The sequence below is a fragment of the Aulonocara stuartgranti genome, assembly GCF_965226115.1.
Source record: "Aulonocara stuartgranti genome assembly, chromosome: 23".
In the NCBI taxonomy this organism is placed as follows: domain Eukaryota; kingdom Metazoa; phylum Chordata; class Actinopteri; order Cichliformes; family Cichlidae; genus Aulonocara; species Aulonocara stuartgranti.
In genome coordinates, this window is record NC_138958.1 from 40,552,320 (window position 1) to 40,565,284 (window position 12,965).

Consider the following 12,965-nt stretch of genomic DNA (forward strand, 5'->3'; position numbering starts at 1 on the left):
TAACAAACTGGGCTTTTTATTTTCACTTTATATATGTATACATAGACATATATCCTCTGTCTCTCTTCACGCTGTCCTTCTGCTTTTCCTTTGCTCCTCCCCTGCAGTTGCGATGTACCGAGAGCCTTCGTTACACGATGTAGGAGAGGCAGTTCCTAAACTGGTCGGGTGCCCGCCATCCAAAAGCACAACCACTGAACCGGTAGTCATGAATGGCGGCAAACCAGTCAACAAACCTGACAAGGAGGCGACATAACCCCGCTCCCTGTTTTCACCTCGCCTGGCTGACGGGAGGCCAGGAGAAGCCACAAACTCGCCCCCACCCCCACTGCTGCGCTCTCCAAAAAAACAAAAACTGCAACAAAAAAGGTAACAAAACGAACAACAGTGGGACCACACGTCCAGCCTCACCAGGGGGGCCCGTAGAGACCACGCTGCAGTTGACGGCGGGGGGAAAAGGGGAGAAGGAAGACAGTAAAGTCAGGCTGATGTCTGACTGATGTTTCTGAACGAGGACAGTAGCATGTCCTCATCGTATGGCAGAAAGCAGGACTTAAAATCTAAACAAAACAAACAGAAATCTGAAAAAAATGACGTCCTCACCGGTATTTTTCTGTGACAATCTGTAAGAATGAGGCTGTCGTCGTCCCCGCACCCTCTTTTTCCTTTTCTGTTTTTTCCTTTGCCTGGTTCGCTCGCTTGCTGGTGGCCACAGACACACATGCACGCAGCGCAGCCTCCCCACAGAAATCGACCACGCGTTCGGGTTCGATCTTTGAGTAAATAAGGAACAGATTAAAAGCATCAGCAAACATTGGGCGAAGAGAACACCTTAAACCAAACACTGATGATTCAGAGGACGCTTAGTCATCGATCAATTAAGATTTGGCACAGGACATTCTGTACTAAGCACACAGGGACATGTGCTTGGAAATTGCCGAATGCACTAAATACAAGGTAAACGCACCGGTTCACCTGTCCCTACTTTTGATCACATAATAAAGAGAGACTTGTCATTTATGACCACATAGCTTAAAGCATGTTTGACTTCTCAGTATTCTTTTACTATCTGTTTCTCAGTTATTATTCTAAACAAACAAAGCACTAGTGATTTTTGAGCTACACTGCTGTACAGACGTAAATCGGATTTGAGTTTCTACCTCTGTGTCTTACACCCCCACCCCTTTCTGTTGTTTTGGTTCCTTTACAAATGCTATGATTTCCACATCGCTGACATAAGTGCAGCTCAGGAGAGGAGGAGGTCGGCTGATAAATGAAGAGTTTAGGCATCGAGTTGCTCAAATCAGCATGTAGCTGAGTATTGAAAGGAGAACGATTTACACAAATTCCTTGTTTGTAGCAGCACAGACAGTATTGGAGGCATGCTGGTGTCTAAGCAGCATGGTAGCAGTCAGTGTTTACATAGAGTAGCAGATATTCTAGACTGGTCGGATGGCGCTATAAGCCTGGTAGAACTTTTATTTATTTATTTTTTTCAATTGCCTTCCCATGTACTTGAAAACAAAAGCAGGAATTAGGAATACTGAACAGGGTAACTGATGTTAAAGCCACTGTGTGTAGAACTTGAACATCTCTCGCTTCCGACACACCGGACTACTCCAGTGTGTCGGAACCAAGGCCAGGTCTAGATCAGGAAGTGTTGCCAAAAGCCAGTAAAAAATATGGATGTAGCTTCTGGGTCTGAAAAACGAAGCAAACGCAGAAGTGCCTTAGAAACCTGTACTCTTTTTAATGGCCAGCAGGGGGCAACTCGTCTGGTTGCAAAACGACTTCTGGCTGTATAGAAATCTACGGGAAAACAGGCCCTGGCTTTCTTGGTCTGTGACCCCTGTAAACACTTACCTGATGACTTTATGTGCTTTCAGGTCAGGCTAAATAAAACACCATTTTCCATTTTGTCAATTATGGTCATTTCTAGAGTTAGGATGATTACCCTGGTCAGCTCATTGGCTAACAGCTGGTGATTGCCAAGTCACTAGCCAGTGAGCAACTGATCCAGTAAACAACAGCCAGATCTGCGCCTTGTTGTCACCAAGACGCAGTGACGGTAAAAACATTCAGCTTGAGGCTTTAAAGCAAGACTTTACTGAGCATTGGGGGACGTAACAGTAGCTAAGTCCGTCTTTTATACTGGCTTTGGTATTGCCAAGGGTCTTTTGCATTAGTCGAACATTTAGATTCTTCCGAGAATTTAACAAAAACGCACTGTGAAGTTGGTTCAATGAAAAAAATTGCTAAACACAAATTATAAACAATGATACAAGTGTACTATCAGCTAAGTATACTGCAAGGGTCCGCTTAAGTCCAAGTGACAGACTTCTGCCATCAAAGGGTGAATATGAGGCTCTGCGTTATAATGAACTTGTTCAGGGTTTTCGCAGGTCTTCGTGTCTTTATTATCAGTTTTCATTGTGATTTTAAAAAAATAACCTAAACTGTAGGATTATAACAGTGAGTCAGTAAACAATTATTTAGAGTTATTAAACACATTTTAAAACCTCTCAACTCACACAAACAGAAATTAGGCACAACAAATCAGCCACTTGAGTTTTAGTCATAATAGCATTAGCGGGTCCTCTTCAGTGAGCCAGCTTTAGTTTCATAACAGATTGTGTCTGGTCCAAGTACAAGGACTTCAAGGTTGCAAAAGGTTCAGTCATCATAAAATAAAAATTCTTGTTATCAAAAAAAAAAATGGCCCTGAAATTCATATTAGTCACTAGTTACCTCTGCCTCAATGTTTAAGTGCCATTGTAGCTGAGTCCAGAAGTTTATTGGTTTTTAAACATCAAGAGCCACAAAATAACTCTGGGCTGTGTGATGAATGGGCTGGGAAAGAAGATGATGTTTGTGAAATGTCGGGCCGACAGTAATTACACGAACGAAGCTAAAACGAGGCACTTATAATTAAAAGTAAGAAAAAGACCTCTCAAGTAATTTAGCCTACGATATGTTTTATAAGGCTTATAGTGTAATCTTTGTAATGTAAACTCGTTATCCGAGCGCTAACAGATTCCAAATAAATGTGGTGGAATAAGGAGAAGAAGATTTTTCTCTGAAATGTTTAAAGTGGGCTTGTTAAGGTTATTTCCAGCTTTATTTTTTTTAGCTTTGCATGAAATACTGTTCAAAATAATGCTTATTTGCTGCCCTTTAGTTAATCCAGTGTCTGAAGGCAGTTGTTTTAGCTCCTCCTTTAAGCCAACTTCCTTCTGATTGGCTGCCCCTCGTTTACTGGTTCCAGAGCTGTGCGCCTGAGTTTTTGACTCCTGCGTACACTAACTTATTTATTTGAAGCTCTGACCGTGTTCGATGTGAACATACTCCACTGTAACAGCATTTGAATATAACAGATTATAAGGAAAAGCATGATCGGTTCCCTTTAAGTCTATTAAAATATGCAGCATGTGTTTACCTTCCACCTCTGGTTGCAGATCTGTGTGTCAACGCTGGATGTGTGAAGATCTGAGCAAACTGCCTATCAGCGCTGCATAATCGGGCAGGAGAAATGTTTGTTTTTGGCTGTTACATTTACACACAGTGGCTTTAAATCAGCCTGCGCAATGGCCTTCAGAAATCTGTGTAGTTTACTTAAAGTGTGGGAAAAAAGGTCATTTCTTTAGAACACAATAAAAAACCCCACCAAACAGCATGCATCAATCCCAGCGTTGAATAAAGCGGTTGTAAAAATCGAAACATTCAAGAACGACAGTACAAGGTAGAAAATCAAAGAGATCAAACCAAATAGATTCCCCCCGCTTCGCCCTCTCACTGTGACTGTCAACATGGCGCCAGTCTGTTCTGGGCCTGAATCCTGTTCAGGCTGCCAGCCTTTCTGTTTACTCGTCTTTCTTGTGACGGCAACACTAGATGCCAATTAACTCCTCGAGAAGTTACACTAAGTAGTTGGTCACATCGCTGAGATCCAACACTTCAAATTAGCGTTCAGTGACAATGAGGCATGCAAATGAATATCTTCTGCGAGGCTCAGGATTGCAGTGCGTCTGCTTTTAATCAATGAAAACAGACACTGTGCATCTCTCTCCCTGTTGCGTTGAGTCCCAGTTTTTTGGGGGGAACAAGCGCTTTGCACGTTAATCACGCGACTGAACCACTGTTCAGCAGCCTGCCGACACGAACCAAGCCCAATACCTACATCAAACGAGCGCTGGCCCCGAATCTACGGCCTCAGCAACAGGTATGTGTCGCCATAGCGGACAAAACACAGAGCTGGTGTAAAAGTCGTCTCGCTGCATTGTGCAGAAGATCCCCTCTGTGACTGAAGAGACTGTGAAAAACACTAGACAGCTCACAGTGTTTCTAATTTTCAGATTTTTCTTTCCTCACATACGCCACGTTTTTTCTCTCCTTCCCTGATCTCATTAGCTGTTGCCTTCATGTTCCAGTATGTGTGGCTGACCAGCGTTACATAAACATAAATCCAGTCTATGTGGTGATGCAGGTGTAATTTCTCAGCCCTTAAATGCTGTTTTGAAAGAAAAACATTAGTTAAAAAAAAGAAGTCTTATTGAGCCAAATGAAAAAAGAGAGAGATGTTTCTTTGTCATGTCGTGTTTCAAACTGTAATCTTGATACTGAAAATCTGCAAGTACATGTGCAGGTTATGAGGTAAAAAAAACAAAACAAATATATATATATATATAGATATATAAATATATCTATATATATAGATATATATATATATATATATATATATATATATATATATATATATAGATATATATATATAGATATATATATAGATATATATATAGATATATATAGATATCTAGCTAGCTAAATGAGTGCCTCTCATTCATCTCCAGCTAAGAGAGCTGTGAGCTTGCAGGGCGGCTGTAGATTTGTGTTAAACCCTCAGCCTTCCTGGAATTCGCCAAGGTTTACTGAAGATTTCCCCAAATTCTCAGAGTGGTTTGACTCCAGCTCTGCTCTGCCTGACGTTACTTTGGATATTGTTGATAAGGAAGACGTCTTTGACTGGTGTTGTGCTCGTCTCACATCGAAGAAACGTGGATGTATCGTTTATTGACTACTCGTCGTGTCACACTAGGGGTTAGTAATAAAAAAAAAAAAGGTTTAAAAAAAGAATAAAAATAAAAATAAACCAGGTCTGTGAACTCCCTTTTTTATTTCTTAATGTGTCCGGTGTTGCCTGTGTCAAAGCAGAACCTTTTTAATGGCGCTATAGAGGACGATGTTTTTGTACTTAACAACCATTAGGAGATACAACTGGTAACAAGGCTCCAGGACAGCAGCTGCTTTTCATTGAATTATTGTCAAGCGACTAATTTGCGCTTCGCTGCTGGCAGAGGGGAAAAAGATCGACTTAGAGAGGGAACCGAACCTTCCTCTATTCAGAGAGCTTGTTAGGTTACCAGCAGGGGTCCCATCCTGTGAAAGCAGCTATTAAAGATCTACGGGACATGCTCAAGAATTAATGATGGCTGAGGCCACCGAAAAATGGCCCGGTTTCCTGGCTACTGACCAAATATAGAGCTTCAATAGTGTTTCCAGGCTGGTAATCACAGCTCCTGGTTCAAACAACGAAGGCACAATTACTGTCAGCTTCTCAGTGAGAGATTCCTCTCCACCGGGTGGGTAGCCGTGTAGCGGGGCTACAGTCACGAAACGTCTAGCAGGCGTCTCAGCACAGGAAGAGAGTATCTGATTTAATTAGAAGCGAGCAATCGCGACAGCCCGGGTCATTTTTAATTTCCACGTACCAGTACCGCTCGTGTTCTTGTGGCAGGTACACATGTAGCCATCTTACTTTGTCCTCTGTGAACTGTAGCTTCTGGAAAAAAACAAAACAAGACGAGACATAGCAGGGCAAAAAAGAAAAAAATGCTTTTGTGACTCGACCACTGCGGTGCAGGTGCACTTTAGAGACACAGGAACATGTAATGGCTAGCACTGTACTCCTGATGTAGCCTGTCTCCCTCAGGTTTCTTTTTTTCTGTTCTACTTTATTCCTCTTACAAAAGACTGCCTTATTACATCTGAATCTGCAACGAGACAGTAAACGCGCTCTCCTCCCAGCTGTTTCTTTCTCTGAACACTCTCATCCCACACACGCAGCAGATAAGTCACTCCTCATCCTATTTTACTTTTCAATTATCCTTTGATCCCCAATCTTCTGTTCACTGTAACTATGCTAGCTTTCACTCTCTGCTCGTCTTGTAATCATGCAGCCAGAGAACTTATCCCTCCACAACCACCCCCCCAATTCCTGGTCCTCCTCCACCCTCCCCAGTCTTTCTCACTCTCTCTGTTTGGACAGTTTCTCCACCTGTTGCATGGTTTTCAAAAGAGGAAAGACGATGGGGGCTAATGCATGTGGTTATGTAGGAAATGTGCTCTCGAAACAAAACAAACATTTACAGCATAGCACCGGTGAAGCATTGCCTCTGGCTCATCCCTGCCGTCGGTTAGCACTGGTCATTTATTAAGTATTATAGGATCAGTTTCCAGTGGCATCAGAGACGACTCACAAAGAAATTTTTTTTTTTTTTTAAAACACTATCCATCATTGCAATTTCACTAATATTGTTACACTAATGCAAGTCTTAGTCTTAATACTTTAAGCAGGCCATCAATATTTAATTCAATGCCTGAGAGTAAGAAACGTTACAGTTGTGACATGAAAATAAGATTGTTGAATGAGTGCCTTTGCTTTTAATAGTGATGGCAGATTAGAGATTAGGTTGTTTTAGTTAAACTGTTCCCCCTATTCCTAAAACACAGTAATCTTCTGTGACTCGAAAATAGCAAAGCCAGAATTGACTCAGAAGATTTTCTTCCTCACTCAGTGGCTGGATTGTGGTGTGTGAGTATACTCAGAGGCCAGGCTCTAAAAAAACACCTTTCTTAGTCAGAATATATCATCTCTATGTTACCTGGCACCCAGCTGGTGCTGCTTTTTTCTGAAGTCACAAAGACAACAGCTTTTCATGCAGTTACATTCTTTTCATGCAGTTAGTTATTTTCTTTTTACTTTTTTAAATCAAAACATATTTTATGAGCCAATTAGTGACTAAACTACCCAGGCTTTTCCCACTGATAGCCTTGAAACAGCAAGAGTGTGTATATACACTTACTAAGTTGAACAGATGTAACTCACATAAAAGCAAAGTTAAGATGAAGAATAACAAAACCACAGCCGGTTGTATCTCCCCAGTGCAAGCCATGCAGGCTATGAGCCAAAAGCAAAGTGCAGCTCGTGCTAACTTTAAAGGAGATTCCTCTGTCTGTCAGTAAATGTACAGTTACCTTTACATATATAAATATATATATATATATATGTATAAATATATCTTATGCAAACAGAGTTTGTCTGCACTGTACAGTTTGTGTCCAATCCATTGTATACACAATGAAAACAAAGATATTGAATAAAGGATTTATAGAAAGGAAGCGTGACTGGGCTGATTCATTGATTGATTTTAAATGCTTTGATTGATTTCTCACATTTCAGTCCACTGTGTTTACATTCATTTATAAAAGCCCCTTAATACTGGGGAGGGATCGATACACCACCACTGCGATATTTTTTTAGAATGGCAATGTTGTATGAATACTTGGGACACCAATTATCTGTATTTTTATTTAATAAATTAAAATACTACAAACAAGAGGGCTCCACCATCCTCAGGTAACGTAAACCATCAAACGCTGGAAACACTTAGCTTGACAAAGCAGTCTGCTAATTCAGCACAGAAGTATAAACAGGACAGCAATCTCTACAAAAAGTAAACAAATAAATAAACCAGTGGTCATTGTAATTATATACATACAACCAATTGCAACTCATTTGGACTACATGGTTGCCTGGAGCTTGAGGCGATTGCACAGGTCGCCTAAAATGAGGCAACCTTTCTGCAACCAGTTGCAGTCTGACTTGGGCTGACTGCAATCGCTCGCAAAGAGTTTTTCAAATGTCTATTTTATAAATGCAGACAGATTGCCAACATGTTGCCATCAGTCTGAATGAATCCTTGTCTATGAACACAACTCGAGGGCACTCGACTCAACTGTTTGTATTCTGGCTATGGTCATGTGAAATAGGAAGGTTGCTGAGTGCAAATGTAATAGTTAAATGTGAATTTCTGTGTGTGGAGACCAGAGGCGGAGCCAGACATTTGAAACACCCGGGGCTTAGCCCTAAAGGGTAGTATGCATGTGGGATTTTTTTTTTTTTTTGGGGGGGGGGTAGAAATGACTGAAAGATTAATAGGCTCTGTTTTGACTTTTGTTCAAAAAAAACAATGACTTCATATAGGGAAAAATATTTATCACATGTGCAAGACACCTTAAACTAGTTTTTTAATTAAGCAGCGAGGCAGAACAAGGTCAGGGCTGTATCAAGACACGAGGACTAAACCCCAATTCAACCAGACCCAGAACTGATCCGGAATTAAAACAGGACTACAACAGTTCAAAACCAGGACTACTGAGGACTTAACCAAGACAGAACCAGAATCAGAACTAGATGATAGTAGCACTAAAAATCATCATAGACCTGCACTACACTTATTTTTTTAATTCTACCAAAGTACAATATTTAGATTGAGAAAAGTTTATATAATTATTTAGCCTTGTTGTGCAAACAAGCCTGCAAAACATAATAAATATAGAATTTGAAAAATAGCAAACCTAAAAAGAAACACTAGGTACTAGATACATGAGTACTTATGATACAGTTATACTTTTGGTAAACAACCATTTGACTAACATGTGTGTCTCACCTGCTCTTGTTCATCTCTGTTCTGTCCTCATTCTCCATCTCCCTCTCTCTCCCTCTTTGTTCCTCTCTCTCCCTCTCTGCTCCTCTCTCTCCCTCTTTGTGCTGACAATCATCAAATATACAGTTGAAACCAGATATTTACAAACTCTTCAGATCAAAACACAAACACTTTTTTAATTGTAAGATCAAATCAGACTAAATGTTTATTTTTTTAGATTGATAAATATAAAAAACATATTTGTTAACTTTGAGAGTAAAGAGAGAAACTATCTGTATTTCTTAATTGCAAATGGCACCAAATTGTATTCAAACTGAGCCACACTTATGGAGCTCCACAGTTCTCTTCCTGGTGTTTTGGTTGATATCGCTTGGTTTTCCCATGTCAAAGAAACAGGCTCTGTGTTTTGCCTTGTATGCATCCACAGCTGTGCCACCAATTTACTCACATGGACTCTACTAACCTATCAGAAGCTTCTTCAGCTCAGAATGGAATCGTCTGCAGTTTTCTTATTAATTAACAATAAACTTAGTGTACATTTACTCCTAAATTTGATGAAAGTGATAAAATATAGACAGCTCTGTCTCTCTTTATTCTGACATTTAACTAATTCAAAATATATTTCAATATTTATCTAAAACAAAAGTTTAATCTAAATTGATGTTGTACAGTAAAAATGTTTTATGTTTTCTCCCTAAAGTGTAAATATCTGGTTACAAATGTGAATATCCTGCTGTGTACTGAAATCCCTCTTGTTTTGCATAGAAATATACTGAACAACATACAAAGCATAATATATAAAATAACATTTACCTGAGTTTTTTCTTTGAAAGAAGCCTCGAATGTCCATTCTTATATTTCAGTACATAACTGAAACCGATTTAGTCGGGGAGGGTAAGAACTGAAAATATGAAATAAACACACGTAAGCTAAGACTCTCTAAAAAAATAGCATTTGTTCGGATTTTCATTTCGCCATTTGTTGATTCACTTGAAGAGCAAGTAAAATAATATTGGTCAAGTGATCAGTTTCATATCAATCTTTCGTGATGCACCGTCATATTTACATTATTTGTACGGTATGAATGATTTGCTTTGGTACCTGGTCAAACTTAAGCTCTCCTTAGTATGGCTGGCTCCGTCTCTCCAACAGCGCACTCACGGGCAGCAGCTGCCCCGCCCCCTCGCTCAGTCGCTTAGTGCCTGAGCTTGGATCATACCAATATCAGGGGGGGATTCACGCACAGTCGTAAATTCCCACAGTGTGCACTATGTGCTTCGAATATTGTGTGTACTTTTTGTTTTATACAGTTGTCAGCCAGGCATCTAACTATGAAAAAATTACACTCCAAAATACCCCGGGCTTCTGACAAAACAACCCGGGCTTAAGCCCCGTAAGCCACCCCCCCGCTCCGCCCCTGGTGGAGACAACAACAGATATGAGTTTTGAGTTAATTGCTGAATTATCAGAAACAGATTGCATGTAATTGCCAACTTGACACATTCAATCACAGACTGACTGTGTTATGGCAACATTTACAGCAGGTTTTACTAACAGTCTCATTTTTCAGCCAAAAAATAAGTGAAGTGAGATAACGTTCTTATTGGATAAAACAGATATTGGTGAAGTTTACCTTTGAGGACATTTTTTTGTAGGATATTGAAAAAAAATTTAAAATTGCAGTAATATTTTATTGTGACTGTCTGATGATTCCCACCTTCATCTAGAAGAAGGTGAAAATACAAAAGCCTGTTTTACATCATGTCTGAACTAAAATTCTCCTGCAAAACTGCCTGTTTCACTGTTTTTTAAATTATAAACGCTTGGTCTCTGGTGCTCAGCCTGATGCAAATGCTTCAGATGCAATGCTTTCAGACCAGAAAACACTGGCTCATTCAAAATACATCGATTCGGAGGTGTGGGACCGGCCTAGACGTCAGTATGTGTGAATACTTTTGACTCATCATCATGAAAGTAAGATGTGGAGTACGCAGACATCGCAGAACACCTGCCGCCACCTCAATTCTGTTGTTGTTCCCCGAATTTCATTAAGCTGTGATCAGTAAATGTCAGAAGAAGCGGTTTTTCTCCTTTACGCAAACCAGTCTCGTATTTTTTTTGAGAAAAAAGGAAAACGAGACAAAAAGAACGTCTAGCACGAGAATTTGAATTTGCTACAAACCTATAATTAATTAAATAACCTCAAACAAATAAACCCAGAGCCTTGGGGGCTACTTGCTTCCTGGCTGCCAGATCAGCCTTGGACACACACACACACACACACACACACACACACACGTTGCATCACCTGCCTCCTCTAAATAGCAGATGAACAAGCAAATACTGCAATTACAGTTTTTTACAGACGCTAGGACACATTTCTCAATACTTAGGTCACGTTTGCAAAACTCACACAGTGAGCACAACAGAAGTCTATGTGGGCTAAACTGAGGATCAGTTATCATTGTTTTGGCACAAAATGCTTTCAATGACTACATCTCTCAAATTTCATGAATTATCTTCTCACTCAGACACAACAACTGCCAAAAATCTTTGTACGGACAGGACATTTTGCATGTGCTTACATACTGTTTTCAAAACTGTTAAACTTATGGTCAAAACAATAACACAATGCAAAACTTGAAAAGACAGCAAAACCCAACAGCAATATTTTATTGAAACATATTTTAAATCTAAAAATGCAGTTTAACCAGCCACAGCTGATTCTCATTGTAGATGAACATCTACACAGGTGTTACTCCTTCAATTTTTCAACTCCTTCAATTCTGGCAGCCAGAAGATTCTTTCCTAGGTGTATTGCCCTAGATGACATAAGATGTGATGTGGATGAGAACCTGTGGCCAAATGGAGGAGACCGAGTAGATTAGCATTACTATTGTATGTGTATCAGTGGATGGTGTGTATACAAATTCTTGTATTTTGGGATTACTTAGTGCAAAAAAATAAAAATACAGAAACAAATATTAACGAATTCTGCATGATGTCTGATTCATTCCAGTAACATATATTGAAATTATAAACAGAGATGTGTCCTTGTTTTACACAAGAAAACACTGTGTAATGCTACATGTTGTTAGTGTTTTTCAGGTCATTGTTTTGTGGGTGACAAAGTGTGTTTGTCGGCTGTCAACCTTTGCTAGTGTTCTGGAAGAATGAGTTTATTTGAGACCTGAATGAAGTGTTTTGGTAGTTGTAGTGCATTTTGAATGTGAAATGAACTGCTTTGCCAAGCTGACGGTCAGTTAGGAGGATTGTGTGAAGAGTTTTGCAAAAGTGACCTAAGTATTGAGAAATGTGTCCTAGCGTCTGTAAAAAACTGTAAGTGGATATAATTATAATTTGCATATGTAAATGTAATGTAAATGAAGTGTTCTCTGAAGAATAACACAGTGCTTAATTAGGGGTTAGCTCTCCAGCTTTAACTATAGCATTAAAAAACTGCAACTTCAGCTCTCCTTCAAGCTGAAACTCGTTCTAATTCCACGCAAGTTTCTTTTTAGAACTATGATTAAGACTCTGGACTTAATGATATTTCTTCCATCACACCATAGTTATTTATTATTATTTTTTAGGCATTTTGTTGCACTATCTGGAATATTCTCATGCGCGCAGTGACATTGAGGCTTTCTTTCGTGGTGAAATCAGAGGCCCCCTGCATAAATTTAGGCTTTGACTTCCGTGCTTTCATGGTACCGCACTGTGTAATTCATCACTCTGCAGATAAATTCAATTAGACTAGTTAAATATGAGCAAAGCGATAGTAAGATCAGATTTAGCTGCTCGTTTGGATTTCTTCCATCTTCATGTATCTGTAAGCGTGGACCTCAGCATGGAGCGTTTTATCTTGTGAGGACGAGATAACATATCCTGCTTTATTGATATTACCGTACCTGGAGGAAGTGTCGTCTGCATTCTGGAAACATCCATCTTCCTCCTTTTCGCGTTTATCGTGGATGAAGTTGATGATGAGGCCTAGATATATATAAACAAGGGTTTTGATCATTATACCATTCAGTTTATTTATGAAGCTCGTGCTTGTTTTTAAGCGTTAGTTCTGAAAATATTAAGTGACAACAATGTGGAAAGAGCCAACAAAGAACCCGCCAAACACTACGATTCCTTGGATGGCTATTTAGGTTCCCACAGCCTCCCATGCTAAAA

The 12,965-nt window shown here is 39.7% G+C and overlaps 1 protein-coding gene and 2 long non-coding RNA genes across 6 annotated transcripts in view; 1 reads left to right on the forward strand and 2 right to left on the reverse strand.

Moving 5' to 3' along the window:
* Nucleotides 1-256, forward strand: part of LOC309700747 (fibroblast growth factor 14-like) — a gene marked incomplete at its 3' end in the record, with an annotated part of 69,378 nt that extends 69,122 nt beyond the window's left edge. For all 4 annotated transcript variants that reach the window (XM_082524535.1, XM_082524536.1, XM_082524537.1 and 1 more), the window contains one exon: nucleotides 108-256. In XM_082524535.1, coding sequence (XP_082380661.1) covers nucleotides 108-256 — 149 coding nt within the window. The remainder of the gene's footprint in view (nucleotides 1-107) is intronic.
* A 90-nt stretch (nucleotides 257-346) lies between these two features.
* Nucleotides 347-12,965, reverse strand: part of LOC309700770 — a 53,530-nt gene continuing 40,911 nt past the window's right edge. Inside the window, exons 4-6 of the long non-coding RNA XR_014274741.1 lie at nucleotides 12,695-12,776; nucleotides 604-773; nucleotides 347-434 (exon numbers count right to left, since the gene is read on the reverse strand). This is a non-coding gene — a long non-coding RNA (uncharacterized lncRNA). The remainder of the gene's footprint in view (nucleotides 435-603; nucleotides 774-12,694; nucleotides 12,777-12,965) is intronic.
* On the reverse strand, nucleotides 8,257-10,207 carry LOC309699893. The gene is made up of 3 exons (XR_014274526.1): nucleotides 9,885-10,207; nucleotides 9,597-9,684; nucleotides 8,257-8,887 (listed from the first exon to the last, which is right to left on the reverse strand). It is a non-coding gene; the product is annotated as an uncharacterized lncRNA (long non-coding RNA).